At 45.8% G+C, this 18,319-nt stretch overlaps 1 protein-coding gene across 1 annotated transcript in view; it reads left to right on the top strand.

Annotated features, from left to right (window-relative positions):
- REV3L (REV3 like, DNA directed polymerase zeta catalytic subunit) overlaps positions 1-17,229 on the top strand; it is a 91,933-nt gene extending 74,704 nt beyond the window's left edge. The window contains exons 27-28 of the mRNA XM_029912159.1: positions 1,510-1,719; positions 15,926-17,229. Of these exons, the coding sequence (XP_029768019.1) occupies positions 1,510-1,719; positions 15,926-16,066 (351 nt within the window). The 3' untranslated portion in view covers positions 16,067-17,229. The remainder of the gene's footprint in view (positions 1-1,509; positions 1,720-15,925) is intronic.
- The last annotated feature ends 1,090 nt before the right edge of the window (positions 17,230-18,319 follow it).

Here is an 18,319-nt window from a genome sequence, read left to right on the forward strand (position 1 = left end):
GGGGGGGGGGGGAAGAGGGAGGGAGCGGGCGGGAGAGAGAGAGAAGGGGGCGGCCAGGGCTACAGCAGGGGCGCTGCCACGCGGCCCCTCCCGCCGCCTGCCGCGAGGGCTCCGCTCCGGTCGGCGGGGAGGGAAGGAAGAGGACTGCCCTGCAGGTTCTGGTTCTCCGCGCCCACCCCCTACAGGGAGGCCGGAGCGGAACAAGAACAACAACAACAACAAAAAGCGGCCGTGCCGCCCTAGGATTGGGCAGAATGCCGCCTCCAACAATCTGCCGCCCCAAGCACCAGCTTGCTCAGCTGGTGCCTGGAGCCGGCCCTGCCCAGAGATCAGACCCTGCCATGACCAGAAACCTCAGAATTCCCCTTGTTTTTTCAATATGTTCTAGTCTTTCCTACCATGTGGTAGACAATGTTCCCTTCTGGCTTTTTGGTACACTCACTACAAGAATCACCTGTACACGCTACCTCCCCGTATCCCATCCTATTGAATACTGGACAACACAGCTCTCAAGAGCTCCCTATCTCCATAGTGATGGATTAAAAGCTCAAGAAAAGTTTTGTGGCAGCATTTAGATGAGAGGAGGCAGAGGCAGTGCTGATGAGCCTGGTATGCAGAGTGCTTACTTTCTTCAAGGCTGTGGAGCTGGGTGAAGTACCCTGAGAGGGGAGAGGTATGTGTATGCAGTGAGGGGAGGAGGCGAGGGCCAAGCTCAATAAAAGTCTGTCTGTCAGGTGAGGGCTAGAGTAGGAGGAAAAGTCTGTCCAGGGCATGGGGAAGAGGGCTAGGTGGAAGACTCTGCCAGGAATTGGACAGCAACCCTAATATTTAAGAGTAAACCTGACATTTTGGTGGATCCTAGAGCCTTTTTTCTTCTTAATGTATCCCTAGGTGTTTGGGCTAAAATCACCAGTGAATGGACATGAAAAGTGTGAGACAGGGAATTGCATTAGTACTTGGAAACTAAACTTGGTGGAAGAGAGGTGGAACTCCGAAGAGGAAAAAAACTGTTAACTTCTGTTCAGTGTGTTACATTTGGGGCCTAAAATTTCCCTGTCTCTAATATGTGAAATGAGAACAATTGAAACTGCAACCATGGGGCTTACTCAGAAATGAGTTAGACCAGCACCTAAGAAAAACCTTTTCAAGATACCAGCTAAACCGATTTGTGACTGTAGGTTGGCAAGATGAGTTCCTCCTGTCTAGGAATATGTCTAGCATGTAATTCTGTTACTGATTCTTTCTGCTGTTGCCTCATGCTGAGCTTGGCTGTGAAACAGCTCAGAGTGTGTGGGTGGTCTCTGTATATGTAGCTTACCACATATTGAAGCACTTAGACATAAGTCATATACTTCAGATGAAGAGACTTAGTTCTTGATAATAACTAACACATGAGCCCAAGCTCTGCAGATCCTGTTAAATTTATACACCTTAAAAATCTGATGAATGACTCAGGCATAAATATAGCAGCCGACTTAAGAGTTCCTCCTCTCTCAAATTTTTTTATAGATCCAGAGAGCTGCCTCCACTGCCCGCACCGAGCTGGAAGGCCGAAAAGGCACAATCTCCCAGTATTTCACTACCTTACACTGTCCTGTGTGTGATGAACTGACACAGCATGGGATCTGTAGTAAATGCAGAAGCCAGCCACAGCATGTGGCAGTGATTCTCAGCCAAGAAATCCGAGAGTTGGAGCGTAAGCAGGAACAACTGGTCAAGGTAGGAATAAAGCAGACACAGTATTTTGTCATTGACCATTTAGTCAGCTGCCCACAATACAGAGACGCAGAATTAACTTAAAAAGTGGCTGAACTTTTTCCCTGAGGGTAAAGATCATCACAGGGCAACATTTTAGTGGGTGCCCTTTAATATTAAAATATTCAGTAGTTCTGAAACTAAATTGAAACAGAAAGCACAGTCCAGCTGTATCATACCGGGTGCTATCTTCCTATATTTGTATCTTTGGCTAATATTTTTATATAGTATCTGGCACTATAGTCACCTGGCATTGCACAACACTGAAAAAAATGCTTAGAACAAGAAGATGTTTGTTTTTCATCTCCATTCTTCTTAGCAAAAGATCATGAATGTTAGAATTTTTTTGGTGGTGAAAATGGCAAAAGTTATGGAGACCCATCGAAAACACAGGCATTTTGTACCAAAATAACTGATTAATTTCCAGTTTTACTTCAAATAGCAACAAGAAGTGTTTGTGTGTCAGAAAAACAATACATACCTGAGGCTAACAGGGATATGGGAAGGGGCTAAGTAAATCTGTGGGGGGCATTAATCATCATCTTCCTATTTAGAAATAATGGGAAGGTGTCACAAAAAGCTCCTATATCCCAATGAGACTGTTGCTTGATTTAAATATCAAGGTAAAGGTTCTTGGATGAAACTAAACATTCAGTTTGTAGGTACAGTCAGTAAAGCAGGTAGTTCCAGTCTGTCTAACTTATCAAAGAAATACAGAATGTAATTTAAATATTTATTGATATGTTCTGGCACTGGGATTTAGGAGCAGTGCACAGAGTTGTAATGGGGGAATTATATATTTGAGAATGGTTTGGAGTCCCTGAGCTGTTTGTTAACGAGTTATGGTTTTATAATAGAACAGCTATGTTTCTGTTTCAAATAGGGATAATGAAATACATGTGTGGTGGCAGCAGCAGCCTGGCTTGTCAGCAGCAGCAGTGTCCGTTACAAAATCAACTCTACTGTTGCTGCCCTGTGTCGTCAGGATCTTTGCCATAGATCAAAGGGCACAGAATGGGTGAAGAGGGAGTCCGACTGTTAGCATCCCCTAGGGTTGGGATCAGAGAGCAATATAATTGCTGACTGTTTAAGCTCTGATTGGTTTAGCATTCAGCAACCTGCATACCCAACAGCACATGCTGCCAAGAACGCATCACCCCAGTGCTACATTGTCTTCCCTGAGTTCCCAAGGAAAGCTTGTTCAAAGTCAAGATTCTGTCATCATCAAAGCTCACTGTGGGATTCACTCAAACTCCCTCTGGGCCATTTCACCCTGTGTGATCATTACTTGACTGGAACAATGGGACTTCTAATCTAATTAGGTTTGTGGGCAGGAGGCAGAGCTTCCTCAGAGACTAGCCCAGGAATGTGCAGCTCATTCCCAGAATGATCACAAATCTCAAGAGCTTTCAGAAAGCAATGTAAATCCCACTTCGTCTAGTAGTGTCTCCATGGGTGCTCCAGGCCTGGATGTGCACACACTCAGGCACTCTTAATTGGAGATTTTCAACAGCAGTGTCCATGGGTCCATGCCTGTGCCCTAGACACTTTATGCCCTGGTAACAGAGTATATAGGGAGGGGCAGACCCACCACCTGCAGCTTGAGATGGAGCATCACGGTGTCCAACAGCTAGCGGTGCAGCTTGCTACCTATCTTGCTTATTTGTTGGGGGGGGAGGGGGGTGTTTTGTTTGTTTTGGGGTTTTTTTTTGTTTTTTTGTTTTTGGTTGGGGTTTTTTTGTGTTACTTAACACAGTTTGTGTTTGGGGGAGGGGGGCAGTTCCCTTTTTTCCTTTGCCTGCTCTGGGCCCTTTTATTTTCTTGGGCCTTGATCCACAGCCTCAGGAACAGGTAATGTATAACACCCTGGGCTTCAAACCCTGCCAGATCTGCCATAAGTCTTTCCCCCACAGTGACAGTCATTCAAGCTGCCTCCGCTTCCTGGGAGAGACTCTCATCCCCTCCAAATGTAAGATCTGCTCAGGTTTTAAAAGCAGATCTAAGAAATTGAGGCAGGACAGACTAAACTCCTGTGGATGCCGTGATCTCTGATTGCTGCAGGATCCAATTTACCTCCCTGTCCTTTGGATCCGGCTGCTCAGAGAGCCCCAACAACTGTTTCCGCTGTGACAGTAAGCAAAGACATTGGGGGACTTCCAGAATCATCTAGGCCAGGGGTTAGACAGTTATTTTTTTGGTCAAAGTCCAGATTTCTTGGTCAAAGACCAGACTCCAGAGAAAATAATAATAATAAAAAAATAAGAATAATGATAAATAAAACGATTTCAGAGCCTGCTCAAAAGCATCTGGCGGTCCAGATTTGGCCCGCGGTCTGCCTATTGACTACCCCGATTGAGGCCCTCAAAGAAGAAACGACCTCTTTCTCCAGAATGGGATGAAAGAAGAGAAATGCATCCTCATAAAGGTACCGCTGAGGCTCCCATCCCCACTGATATGGAGACCACAGCACTGGCTAAGAAGACCATGGTGTGACATACCAGGATGCAGTCCTACTAAAGAGTAGTTGTGTCACTCCTGCCCTCTCTCCAGCCAGGACTGCTCACAAACTGCCTCCAGCATGCAAGTCACTCCCTGCTAGGTCTGTATGTCGGCTGCAGCCAGCCAGCCACATCTTAGCTATTACCAGCCTTCGTTATACAGCCAGGTGACCCCAACACACTCCCAGTCTTAGCTTTTTCCCCAGAAATGTATGTCCACCCCTTCTGGCCAATGCAACTTTATATAAAATCTTTTGTTAATTTAATAGAAATAATATGCACACTGCTTACCACCCCAAATGGACTTTCCCAGACACTTCAATTTAAACACATTGGATTAGATCAAACAAGTTTATGAGAGATTTTAATTACTACAAGTAATGAGACATAAAAGTCAGAAATGGTTACAAGAAAATAAAGGTAAAATGCTACTGGTGCCTAACTTAACAAACTATCAGATTCAAGTAAAGTTTCTCACCATATGCTTTCAGCAGTCTGACTGACCAGACTTCTTAGGTCAGGACCCCTTCTCCCAAAGTTCAACAAATGCTTCCTTTGGGGGCTGTGAACATGATGGGCATGGAGAAAGAGGGGGGTGTCTTTGTACCTCCTTTTTATAGTGTCAGTCCTCCTCTTGAAAAATACTTTCATCTGAGATTCAGGAGACAGGGTCTATATGGAAGGATGTTCCCTGCTGCTTTTTCCTTACCTGTTTAAACGTCCTTTGTTTCCCTTCTTACTTGATGACTCTGTTTACAGCTTACATTCAAATTAAGCAGAGCACACACAGAGACCACGGTACCAGCACCACTTGCTCCTCCAGTAGATATGGGAGGTTTCCAAGGTATTTGTACAAGATTTCTCCACCTTCCAGCCTCCTTTCTTTGAGACAGACCTCTTTGTCAACCTCAGTTTGGAACATGTGTTAATAACACAATTCAGTGGAATCTTATAACTTCATATACAATGTTGCCACACATATTTTATTAGGACAATAATGACCAGCAAATTATGAGTGTTCAAATGATACCTCACAAAGCATACTTTGTACACAGATTATCACAATAGTGTGTGGGGTGTGGACCCGTGTGCCCTGTAAGTTGCCGCCCAGCTGATTAGGAGAGCGCGCACAGCCAGCAGCATGTGTTCAGGTGCCCCTCCCCCCACGTTGCACCATCCTGCAGTGGCTCCCGGGACCACCCTGCTGGCTGTGTGGGGGGTAGTGGGGAGGAGGGTGCTGATGTCAGGGTGTTCTAATCCCGTCCCCCGCCCCTGTACCTGATTTCCGCAGAGCAGGGGAGAGACGGGGGGACAGCCTGGCTCAGGACTTGGAGCTGCTGCGGGGAAGGGTGAGTGGCTGCGTGCCTTTCTTAAAGAGACAGTGCTCTGTTTCTGAGATTTTCCCAGCAGCCAGCTCACACAGTCTCTCACACGTACTCTCTCTCTCCCTCCTTCCCCCCCTGCCCATGTATCCCATCTCTGCAGAGCAGGAGAGCTTTCAGTGAGTGTCTTAAAGAGACCACGCAGGGCATCTCTCAGAAACTTTCCCAGCAGCCAGCACACACACTGTCTGTGTGTCTGTCTCTCACACACACACAGTGTCTGTGTCATACACACACACACACACACACACACACACAGTGTCACACACTGTCTCTGTGTCACACACAGTCATGTACGCACACACAAACACTGTGTCACACACATACTGTGTCAAACACACACACATATTCTGTGTGTCACACTCACCTTCCAACACATACTTGTATTATTGTTGTTACTTCTTGGTACTTCCTGCAATGCACATATATTCTCTGTAATTTTATTCTTTCAAAGTGTGTTATTTTAGTATTTTGACTGGTCTATGCATTTCATAATTTTTATTTCTCTTACATTTAAATTTAATTCTTTGAGTAGTGAGTTCTAAAATGCCTAACTTGTCCTGGCTGGAGTAATTATCCCTATTTAAGTTTTTAAAAATATAATATCTGGGGTTTTTTGTTTCTACTGGTGGTGCACATCCGCACATACCTCGGTGCACATAACAAAATTAATTCCGCACATGGATGGAAAAAAATTGAGGGAACATTAGCGTGAACACATGAGTACATTCTGTCACACTCACTGTCAGTGTCCATAAAAGGGAGCTAGCCCCCCCGCTTCATTTATCACACCCACCACATACTGAGAAGACATTAGGTAAATGATATAGAGTGGCACAGACCCCAGACCTAGTCCCGTCAATACACAAGGACTCCAGAGCCAACCCGAAATTGTCGTTGGTACTGTCTTCTGTAGCCAAACATAAAGAGCACACCGATCACACTTCAGTACCATCTCCAGTACTACCTGACATACTGCCTTTTGAAGGTCCCTACCCAGGGTCACCAGTACTGTCCAGGCTCTGTTCCATGAGGACCTTGAGGGACCCTGAATCACCGTTACTGAGGGGTACTGAGGGACACACTCTGCTGGTACCAGCTCACTTCCTAGAGCTTGCTTACCCTCTGAGCCTACCATCTTCAGAGGTGACTTGTCCTCCAATACCAACACTGTCATTAGCCCCACACAAACTCTTTGAGGGTACAGAGAGACATTTCTAACCAGTACCAATGCAATATCCTTCAGCCTACCAGCCATCCAACTACCGACCTCTGGTACTGATGCAATTACAAGATGCCTTTTGGGCCCTGGTGCCGACTTGACCACGGTACCAGCACCACTTGCTCCTCCAGTAGATATGGGAGGTTTCCAAGGTGTTTGTACAAGATTCCTCCACCTTCCAGCCTCCCTTCCTTGAAGGACATCTTGAAGAGGAAAATCCCAGCAGAAAAGACACCTGGCAACCATGGCAAGGACCTTGGGACCCTGTCCCCTTCACTTATGCCCATCATTGGGCTTATTGAAACCCATGGGTCTTTTATGGCAAACAGTTCTACAGGATCCCATCTCATAAGAGGGCATGTGAGGAGCAACAACCGCTGCCTTTGGGTCCTGCTCCACAGAGGACCTTACAGAGGAGCAAGAGCCAACTGAGGAAGAAGAAACACCTCCTTCTTCGAGTGATGGTCCCATGTGGATTCCAAACGTGGGTGCACATGCGTGCTATGCACCAGAGCCGGAACTGTTCATAGTAGTGTCCATTGTCCCACCTATGTATCGTCCGTCAGCCACGTGGTGTGTCCGAAGCTTTAAGAGGCTGCATGGGTCAAGGCTGCTCCAGTTCCTTCTTACTGCCACATGGCCAGAGTCGGAACCCCTGTTCCTCGGTGCTCCTATCTTGCTAGAAGTACCGTGTTTTTCGCCTTTTTGCCTTGTACATAGTTCTTTTTCATAGTTGTAGTTAGTTGTCCGTTTTTTAGATAGTTGTTACCCTTTGGACTTGTTCCCTTGTGGGACTCTCTCCCCCAGCCAGGAACTATGCCCAGGCAAGCTGGTTTTAAGTACTGTTTCATGCCCTCACTCCTTCTTTGTAAGCGACGAACACCAATGCTGCCTTTACTGCTTGGGCAAAGCCCATATTACCGCTCGCTGCTCCATCTGCCGATCTTTTCTGTCCCAGGCTCGGGAGCTTTGTCTCCCTAAGTTCCTCATGGAAGAAGCGATGTGGCCACGTACCCCTTCGGATCTGGCACTGGCAGATCCATTGGAAAGCAGACTGGCACCAATGGTGGGTGATTCTCCTGGCCTTTCCCGAGCTGCACCAAGTTGGGTGAGAAGTCGCGCATTGACTCTGAGGCTTCTGCTCTGAAGAAGCCTTGTTCAGAGCATAAATCCAAACATCGAGCTGCAACAGCACCGTCCACGGTTTCCGCCCAGCCATTGTCACCTCCAGTGCCGTCCACACCACTGGGACCACCTGGTCCCGCGTACTCCGGGACACTTTTCCCCCCAACACCAACAATCGAACTACTGCTGCCTTTCGCTGGCTCCCCTCAGCTCTCTGCACCACAGGTTCTCAGTCCTCCATCTCCGGCCGTGGAACCTCTCCTGCTTGTGGACCACCCTCCATTGTTCCACCCCACACTGATGGCTCTGCTGGCACTGGCAGTCCCACCCCTACCAGATCCATTTTCAAAGTCTGACTGGTCCTCCAAACAGGACCCAGCCTTCTCACCAGCCTGCTCCTACAGCCCAGATTCCCGCTGCCAACCCTATCTGTCTCACTATGGCCCAGTGGCCAATCCATGGCTTGCCTACCTGCTGGGACTGCCAATGCCTGGCAACCCCTACACTTGGCCATACTGGTACACTGGGACCCGTACTGCAGCCGAAGACTCTCTTCACGCCCACACCACCACCAGTCTTCACCTCCCGTCGATCCACCCTCTGTCTGTGAGGATCCCCGTGACGCTTCAGCTCTCCCAGCACCCTCCGTACCACTGGCACCGTTTATTCCCTTGGTCCCTGCTGGCACTTCTTCATCACCTGATGATGCGTACATCCCACCTTCCCTTTCCCCTCTGGACGACCATGCCCAGTACCAGGACCTTGTCTGCCACATAGCCGCTGCCCTCAACCTCCCTGTGGAAGATGTACAGGACCCCCACGATCAGTTCTTGGTCATTCTGCAGCCCCCTGGACCCTCCTGCATGGCCTTGCCAATACACGGTGCCATCCTCCACCTGGCACAAGCAGTTTGGCACACTCCAGCCTCCTGCACCCCCCCAGTCCAAAACAGACTGAGTGTAGACACTTTGTGCCAGCCAAGGGTATGGACTTCTTCTTGTCCCACCTTCCTCCAAATTCCTTGGTGGTTCAGGTGGCCATGGAACATGCCCTCCAGCAACCTCTTCGTTCCACACACCGCGCCCCCAGACCAGACAGCTAAGAAGTTCCTCTGCGGGCCTCCAGTTCCGCATTGCCAGTTACCAGGCCATTCTTGCAAAATACGATTTTCTTTCCTATACTAAGATTGCAGACTTCCAAGCCTTCCTGGCCCCTGATAAGCATCAGGATTTCCAATGCCTCACGGAGGAGGGAAAATTAGTCGCCAAGGTGGCCCTTCAGGCCAGGGCCGGCTCCAGGCACCAGCTTAACAAGCAGGTGCTTGGGGCAGCACCTGCGGCAATTCGGGGGCGGCAGGTCCCGCACTCCCTCTAGGAGCGAAGGACCTGCTGCTGAACTGCCGCCGCCAATGGCGGCTTTTTTTTTTCAATTGCCGCCGCCAATCGCGATCGCGGCTTTTTTTTTGCTTGGGGCGGCAGAAATGCTGGAGCCGGCCCTGCTTCAGGCCGTGGTCGATGCTTCTGCTCACTGGCTTCCGGACTAGTCCTCCACCATGACTCCTGGCTGCAGTCCAGCGGTTTCCCGAAGGAGGTCCAAACTACACTTGAGGACCTCCTTTTTGACAACCAAAGTTCTTCAGTGATAAAACTGATGAATACCTCCATTCCCTTAAGGATTCTCGGGTCACCCTTCAATTGCTGGGCCTCTATAACCCTGTCCCTACTTGCAGGTAGCACTCGTCGTCTTTCCAGCTCCATCCCCACACCTCCTATCAGCCCTATCCACAGCGCCAACCTGACCCCTCTCGCCTCCGTCCTCGCTTGCAACATCCACAACATTCCACTGCCTCTATCTCAGCCACGTCTTCCCTTCTACAATGAACCCCCAGACAAAGTTTTTGACTCTTTCCACAAGAACCATGAACCCTACTCCGTTCTTCAGATTCCACTACCGATTACTTTTGGCGGTTATCTGGCCCTGTTCACCCACAGTTGGGGCAAGATCACGTGCCATCCACTTTGCTTGCTGGGCCTTTCTGACACTTCTCCATGACTGCCATGTCTTAAGTGTTATCCAACAACATGGTGGCTGTCATCTATGTCAACAAGCAGGGCGGAGCCAGTCCTTCTGCATGGAGGCCATCCTCCTTTGGAACTGGTGCCTCCGGCATGACATCTCTCTCCATGCTGTACATCTTCCCAGTGTGAGCAACTCCCTTGCGGACCAGCTCAGTCACTCCTTCCATGCGAATCATGAGTGGGAACTCCACAACCCCATGCTCCCCTCCATCTTTTGCTAGTCGGGCACGCCTCAAAGGGAGCTCTTCACCACAGTGACCAATCACAAACTTCCCCTCTTCTACTCTGGGGGAGCCCTCGGTCCAGCTCACAGGGAGATGCCCTTCTCATTCCCTGTACCAACAAGCTCCATTTCACTTTCCTGCCCATTCCCCTGCTCCCCTAGGTCCTGCACAAAATTTGCCGGGATCAGGTGATGGTTCTTCTTGTGGCCCCTGCTTGGCCCCGCCAGTATTAGTTTCCAGACCTCCTTCATCCCTCCACTCATTCCCTGATTCACCTTCTCCTGCTCCCTGATCTCCTTACACAAGCCCACGGCCGCCTCGAACACCCCAACCCCAGTCCTCTCCAATTCACAGCATGCTATTCGGATGAGGCTCATGCATAGATGCTGCATGTTCTGCCCCCGTACGTGACGTCCGCATGCACAGTAGATGTCCAATCTACCCATACTTGCTACCACACCAAGTAGCGCTGCTTTAGTCCCTGGGCATACTGCGACAACCTTTCCCCGGACTCTGTCTCCATTCCGGTTCTCCTGGATTACCTTCTCCAGCTCTGTCGCTCAGGCCTTGCTCACTCCTCCATTCACGTCCACCTGGTGGCACTCAGTGCCTTCCTTCCACCTGTAGATGGGTTCTCCATTTTCACGCATCCATCTACCACCCACTTCCTCCGCGGTCTCCTCAAAGCTTTTCCCTCGGTGTGGAAACCTGCCCCTGCCTGGAACCTCAATCTTTTTCTCTCCACCATCACTAAGCCACCCTTTGAATCTCTGTTGACCTGCTCCCTTGCTCACTTCTATGAAGATGATCTTCTTGGTTGCCATCACCTCTGCATGACGCGTCAGCGAACTGGCAGCCATGATGGCAGACCCGCCCTTCACTGTCTCCCTATGCCTTCATCCCAAATTGGTCTCCTCATTCCACCTCAACCAGTGCCTACATTTACCTATCATCTATCCTAAACCACACGCCTCCACCAGGGAATGCACGCTGCACTCCCTCGATGTACATTGGGCGCTAGCCTTTAACCTCCAGCGCATCCATACCTTCTGCACCTCCACTCTTCTCTTCATCGCCATCACCAACCACTGTCATGACCATGCTCTTTCCATGCAACGTCTCTCCCACTGCATTGCAGACTGTTACGTGCTCTCTGGTATCCCCTCCCCCACCAGGGGTCACAGCCCACTCCATGCAGGCTCATGCCGCCATGTCGGCTTTCCTTGCATACATCCCCTGGCAGGACATTTGCCGGGTGACCACTTGGTCCTCCATCCCTACCTTTACCGACCATTATGCCCTTGCTCCTGCCACAGATGCAGCTGTTGGCCAAGCTGTCCTTCAGACTGTTACTTCTGGAGAGCCTTTGTGCCCCCCCCCTCCTCCACACTTAGTACTGCTCACTATTCTCCCACGTTTGGAATCCACATAGGGACCATCACTCAAAGAAGAGACGGTTGCTTACTGTAACTGGAGGTTCTTCGAGATGTGTGGTCCCTATCTGGATTCCAGTCCTGCTCTCCATCCCCTCTGCTCCAGGCTCTGCTGCTGCCTGGTCAGAGGGAACTGGAGCAGCGTCGATCTGCACGGCCTCTTAAAGCCTCTGATATGCCTAGTGGCTGACGCAAAACATACACGCAGGTCGACGGACACTATTATGAACAGTTACAGTGCATGGCACGCATGCACACCCACGTTTGGAATCTAGATAAGGACCACACATCTCAAAGAACCTCCAGCTACAGTAAGTAACCTTCTCTTCCCACAAATCTGCCTTACCAGATGAGACTGTCATGCCTCCCCCACTGTCTTACACCGGTGATGTCAGTGCCTTTCAAGACCTTATGAAACATATAGCAAAGACCTTACAAATTTAATTGGAGGAGATACAAGAACCCCACCATTCCCTGTTAGACATTCTTCAGACATACCCTCAGGGCAAAAATTAAATGCTCTGTTGTCCCCAGTAAGTACAATATAGCAAATTTCAGCTACTATAGTGCATAGCTGTAAGTGGGTTGACAAAAAATACTACATCTCACCTAAAGGCTTGGAGGTTTTTTTTCTCCCACACTACACTCAAACTTCCTGGTTGTTGAGGCCCTTAATGACTGGAACAAGCAACATTGACTCCACTCAATGCCTTCTGACAGAGAGGTAAAAAGACTGGACCTTCTGGAGCACAAGAACTACTCTTCAGCGTCTCTGCAGTTCAGGGTAGCCAGTTAATGAGCTCTGATGGCAAAATATGATTTTACAAACTATTCAAAGTTTTTATCTTTTATTGAAAACCCGCCACAGGATCAAAGGGAACAATTTCAAGCCCTCCTAACAGAAGGCCAGACAATTGCCAAGGCATCTCTCCAGGCTTAGCTTGATGTCACCAATGTACCTGCACATTCCATGGCTACAGCAGTAGTCATGTACTAAGCTTCTTGGCTACAGTCCTCCGGCATTCCCTGGGAGGCTCCCATCCAGAGTATGTCCTTGAGCAAGTATACTCTTGCAGTGGAGAAGTCCAGAATGGCCCCAGTGAAGTCTAATTGTTGAGTGGATGTGAAGGTAGACTTTCCCGTGTTGAGGCTGTTGATAAATTGTATACTGAATTGTTTGGCCACACTTTGTTATGAAATATACTCAAGAAACCAAATAACTGATGTCAGTCAGGTTTATTAATATGGTACAGGAAAAAGGTTCTATATGATACCAGTCTCCAAAGAGAAGTCCTATGCAGCAGTGTTAGGTTCACCATACGCAGAAGGTGTGCTCTTCAAAGTTACATCCCTAACGCTTACTTTGTTTACTAGTAAAAGGTACTAGATACGTCACTTGGAACTGGATTCAATTAATCAGCTTTTTACCTTGTTTGTTTCTGGTACCTTGGTGTACCCCTTTTTCTTTTGTTCTGAGCACATGCATTCCAGGTACTAAGGGGAGTGAAGATACCACCTAGGCCTATACCAGGATAAATAGGTTTGTGACGGTAACTCCCTTTCTGTTGCTATGAGGAAATAATTATATGTCAGGGGGAGCCAAACCCTGGCTCATGAGCCGCATGCAGATCTTTTACAGAGTGCAGCTCATGGAACCCCCTCCCCCCATTCTCCACCTACCAGACTGGGAGTGGGAGGTGGGGGAGAGCTTGGGACCTCTGGGTAGGGACTTCTGCCTAGCAGGGAGGAGGGGCTCAGGGCTTCAGCTCAGTGGTGCACACCTGCTGGGGTTTGGGGCTTCAGCAGGAGTGGGGCTGAAACCCTGAGCCCCGACAGGCACGCCCCAGCTCTCGAACTTCTGAAGATTGTCGTATGCAGCTCAGTGGGTCAGAAGTTTGGCCACCCCTGTTCTACGTGCTCATGCTGACAGTTTTCCTATTTACTTAAGCCAAAGTTTACTTCAGCTAATGCAAGGAGTTATAGGATACTTAGCATAAGTGAACAGGATTATGGTATAAGCTAGTTTAGGCTACATCACTGTTATAGTATTTGTGCTTAATGTTATTAGTGCCTAATGCATACTTAGATATATGGTGTGCATATACGTATCATTAATATGATATACATTTATATGCTAGCCAGCATACATTAGTCAACAAGGTGGAGGCCGAATGAGTGGAAGGAACAGAGATAGGACTGTGCTGGTTGCTGTCTCTACCTTGAGAAATGAGTGACCTTTCAGGAGCCAATCATCCGGGTAGGGAAAGACAATTATTATGTCTGGTGGGAGTCTTTAAGAGAATGATGGGACTGTTCTATGGCATCACTAAACAACCTGGGTTCCCTTGAAGGGAAGGTCCTTGACGGTATTTTGTACCTATTTGAGAGCATTCCTTTTACTTTAACCATAAAGGTCTGTAGGCGCTGAAAGTTGAGCACTAGGGTACAAACACATAGCAAAGCTAGCAGCACAACTGAGCTCCACTGAATCTTAACTACCTTAGCCTAATTTATAAAACTCAGTTTAAAAACCATTTGCCTGGATCCAAACTATACTTAAACTGAATTTAGAAACTGGCTTTAATACTTTTTAAACAGTTCGGTCCCTTGCCCACAGTTCAATTAAATTGTGTTTATAAAGAACTAGTGTGGACCATCTTAAAAACTATTTAATACAGTTGAAGGTCTAGAACAAACAGGATCTAACTTAAGTTCATGTCATGGTCTTTAAGGATTCACATGAATGCTGTATTTGAAAATCACATTAAGAATGTCCTGAGTCAGCTAATTTACAGCTGTTTCTGTAGTAGTTTTACCTTCCCTTCCTCAGAACTTGAGCACTAATGCACACTTGCCTCAGTGGGTTGCTGGTTCTCAGTTCCAATAGGATTGATTGAAAAATCTAGTCCTCTGTATGTTCTGTGTAGAAGCACTTAATTGACTTCTGGGAGAATTCAGAGCCAAGTAACATAGGGGCTCGTCACTTTGTCTCACCTGCTGCTATCACTGTTGAATTGTAGTAGACCCAGTTTTACCAACTTTTGAGATTTTATTGTGAGTCTTGCAATATTTGGTGTTTTGCTTAAGCCCCACCTCCTGGAGTCCTTTGATTATGTGAGAATCTCAGCTTTTTTTAAAACAAAATTTTAAGTTTTTAGCTCTTGAGGTTATAGATAAAAGCTTTAAACATTAATTCTAGAGGCTCAAAAACCAGAAGACAAATAAAAAGAACCCACATTTATTATTTTTTAGAATTTCATGGGTGTGGGGGTGCTAAGTCACGATATTTTTTACTGCTTGGGCTTGATGATACTGGAGACACGGAGTTGAACAGATTTTTAGGAATGGAGGAAGTTGCTTCCCTTTGATTTTTAAAGTTGTTTAAACTATGCAGAGTCAGATGTGAATGCAGTAAGGATCAAACATAAAAGGAAACTGAAGTGTAATTGGAAACAGGTTTAGGAGATCTTCAGAAGGGCAGAAGAGGAAAAGGGGTTAGAACTAAAAGGAACAGAGTGGTGAGTGTGTTAAGATTTGCAATTGGAGCATTAGAGATCGCATGGCTGTACCATGGCAGTTTGCCCCTATTGCTACAGCTTTGTTCAACCAAATATCTCAGATTACATAAGTAATTCACGCAGCAAAACATTAAAAAGGGTAGATACTTGTTTACATATGATCATGGCTTGAAATACCTTTGATTTCCAATATTGTTTAAGTCCCCACTGTTAAAGAGCAATTTTTAATCATAAATACAATAATCATATCCTAATATTTTGAAAGTAATTTGTAATGTATTTGACTGATTTCTCCCATTTACCACCAGATGGTAGTAAAATTTGGGAAATGAGACTGAAAATGAGCTGTGTAACTAGTTGTTGGTCTCAGTCCAGTTCACACTGGATGATGTCCACATCCCAGACACCACTGTCACAATTGACATTTGGACAGTTTCAGAAGAGACAGTATGGTAGCATTGGGACTGCAACTGTCACTTGATCCCTCTGCTCAAAATTGAACAATGTTGTGGGGCATCTTCCACTGACAGAGCTTTACCTGTTCTGTTGATTGGACTTTAGGCTGGTAATTGGAACTAAATTCACTTAAAAGGAAAAGATTCATGAGTCTTATTTATGCTTGATTTATAATAGTCCTTTATTATGAAATGTAATTTAAAAAAAGCTGTTTTCTTTTTTTAATATATCTAGATATGCAAGAACTGTACAGGTTGCTTTGATCGACAGATCCAGTGTGTTTCTCTGAACTGTCCAGTACTTTTCAAGCTATCCAGAGTGACCCGAGAGTTATCAAAGGCACCATATCTCCGACAACTACTCGACCAGTTTTAAATGATCTGTGTTACAAGATTCCAGGTGCTATTTTTTTTCAGTGTTTACTACACTAAAACTGTTGTGCATGGTGCTTTTTCAATGTTCATCTAGTCCAAGATTTCCATTTTAGCTGTTGGTTTACTATCTGAAGAATAATGGAACAATTATCTTAACTAAATGAGAAATACACTTACTGATCTATTCACTTTTTAAGATGTATAAATTCCTTCATTCTTTCACCTTTTTAACATACTGTTTTATAATGCAGATGTTGAAATAGCTATGTGTAACATCTTGTAAATCCATTTCAAAGTAGAAGTCAAGTTTACTTCCCAGTGGTTTGCTGTGGAAGGAGCACTGAAAACCTCTTGAAACAATGAAACCATTAGTGTGTGTTCTTGAACTGTCAGTATCAAGACGTGTTACTTATAGATATATTATTCATTCACTTTATAATTTTGTCTGCGAAATATTTTGTAAATACACTTTTTTACTTTTCAAACAACTGAGTAAAATAATGTGCAATGAATTTTATACAGATAATTTTAAAGTTTGTTGGTATATTTCCTCCTAAGTTTTGCTTGATTCCAAGTAGATTTGTTATTTTGATCAAACTGTGCAAACAGTAGTATTGTGTAGCATTTTTAAACATTATTTTCTATAAATTGCTGTCTTGCTTTAGCTATTAATGGGGCATTGTGAGGAACTGTGCAAAGACATTTTTGTTACAAACCTGTGGGACTGTTGCAATACTTTAAATATAAGAAATTTTATTCCATTTTTGCTTCTTTTGTATAGACATTTCTATTGCTTCTAAATATGCTTAAAATATTTTCTTTCCTCATGTACTGTACAGTTAAATCTTATTTGCCATCATCTTGACAAAATGTGTATTTAGAATATTTGTATAACTGTATAAAATGAAAAAGGAATTATGTGGTCAGTGCATTGTTTTCTAAACTGGAAATCATTTTGTTTTAGAAGTTAATAATGGAAACCATATTAAAATTGAATAAAATATGAGCTATGGTAAATCTATATGCATTTTTTAAACTTAACACATTTGCAGTCCACGTCATCGCTTCATTCAATAGCATGCATGTGCTGAATGAGGGAAACCAGCTAATTAGCAGACTTGTCTTTCTTCCACTGGGTCAAAACAGTAATATTGTTTCATACAGTTGCTATTCTCATGGGTCAATCTACCTATCACAGGGTAACAAGCAGAGCCTTTGGTTTTAATATTTTAGCTAGCTGGGAGAAAAATCAGCTCAAAACTCAAGAAAGAAAAGCGGCTGTTCGCAAGTCCTCATTGTCATCTTTTTTTCAAGGTTTATCATAAAATCAGCAATGAAGAGTACATTATTTACAAGTATTGCAGAGACAGGAAGCTGTTAGAAGCAAAATATTGTAAAATTGTTTCATTGGAAGTCTCTGATCCTAAACAGTACTTGGCTATGGAGATGCTTGCTTAGGAAAGTCATAGATTGATAGATTTTAAGACTATAAAGGACAATTATTAGCATCTAGTCTGATCACCTGTATAATACAGGTCACCAAACATCAACTTGTAATCCAGGCATCAAGCCCATAACTTCTATTTGTCCTATAACTCAGTGTTTTAGAAAGATATCCATTCTGTTGCACAACTTCTCCTCGCATTCATTACTAATGGTTAATATCCTCCACCAATGGAATTTGGAGGTAGTCCACTGGTGTTGATGGAGGCTCCAGGACTAAGATTCAATCCTTCAGCTCAGGCCATGATATTTTCTATCTCCTGTGGTGGAACAAGTTGGTGGTTCCGTTTCTCCTAACCATTTTGTTTTAAAACCTTTATTTTTATTCATTTTCATACAGTTGCAATTTACAATCTTTCTTCTCCTTCTTTCTGATTGGGTAAATAGCAGAATGATGGTTTCAACCACCTGGATCTGCTGCTGTAGTACCTCCCTGACTGACTCCTCTTCCCCCACTCTGGCATGGCAGAGCTGTCCTACAAACATCTGCCTTAAATCGAAGTGGTGTTCCCTTCATGAAGTAGCATTTACAGGCTACAGAGAGTGAATTATGACTTGCCTGTTCCAGTCATTTGACCCTCACCACTGCCAAGAAATGGGGCTTAGAGTCAAACTAAGTCTCCATCTTACACAGAAAACCCCAATCGGGAGCTTCTGAATATTCAGCGAGAATGTCTCAGGACACAGAGGAAGCTGTCCAGCCAGCTCTGGGGGAACGTCCTGCAACAAACCTGGGCTGAAGGGCGGGACC

The sequence above is a fragment of the Terrapene carolina genome, unplaced genomic scaffold, assembly GCF_002925995.2.
Source record: "Terrapene carolina triunguis isolate 2854851 unplaced genomic scaffold, T_m_triunguis-2.0 Scaffold42, whole genome shotgun sequence".
NCBI classification, from domain to species: Eukaryota; Metazoa; Chordata; order Testudines; family Emydidae; genus Terrapene; species Terrapene triunguis.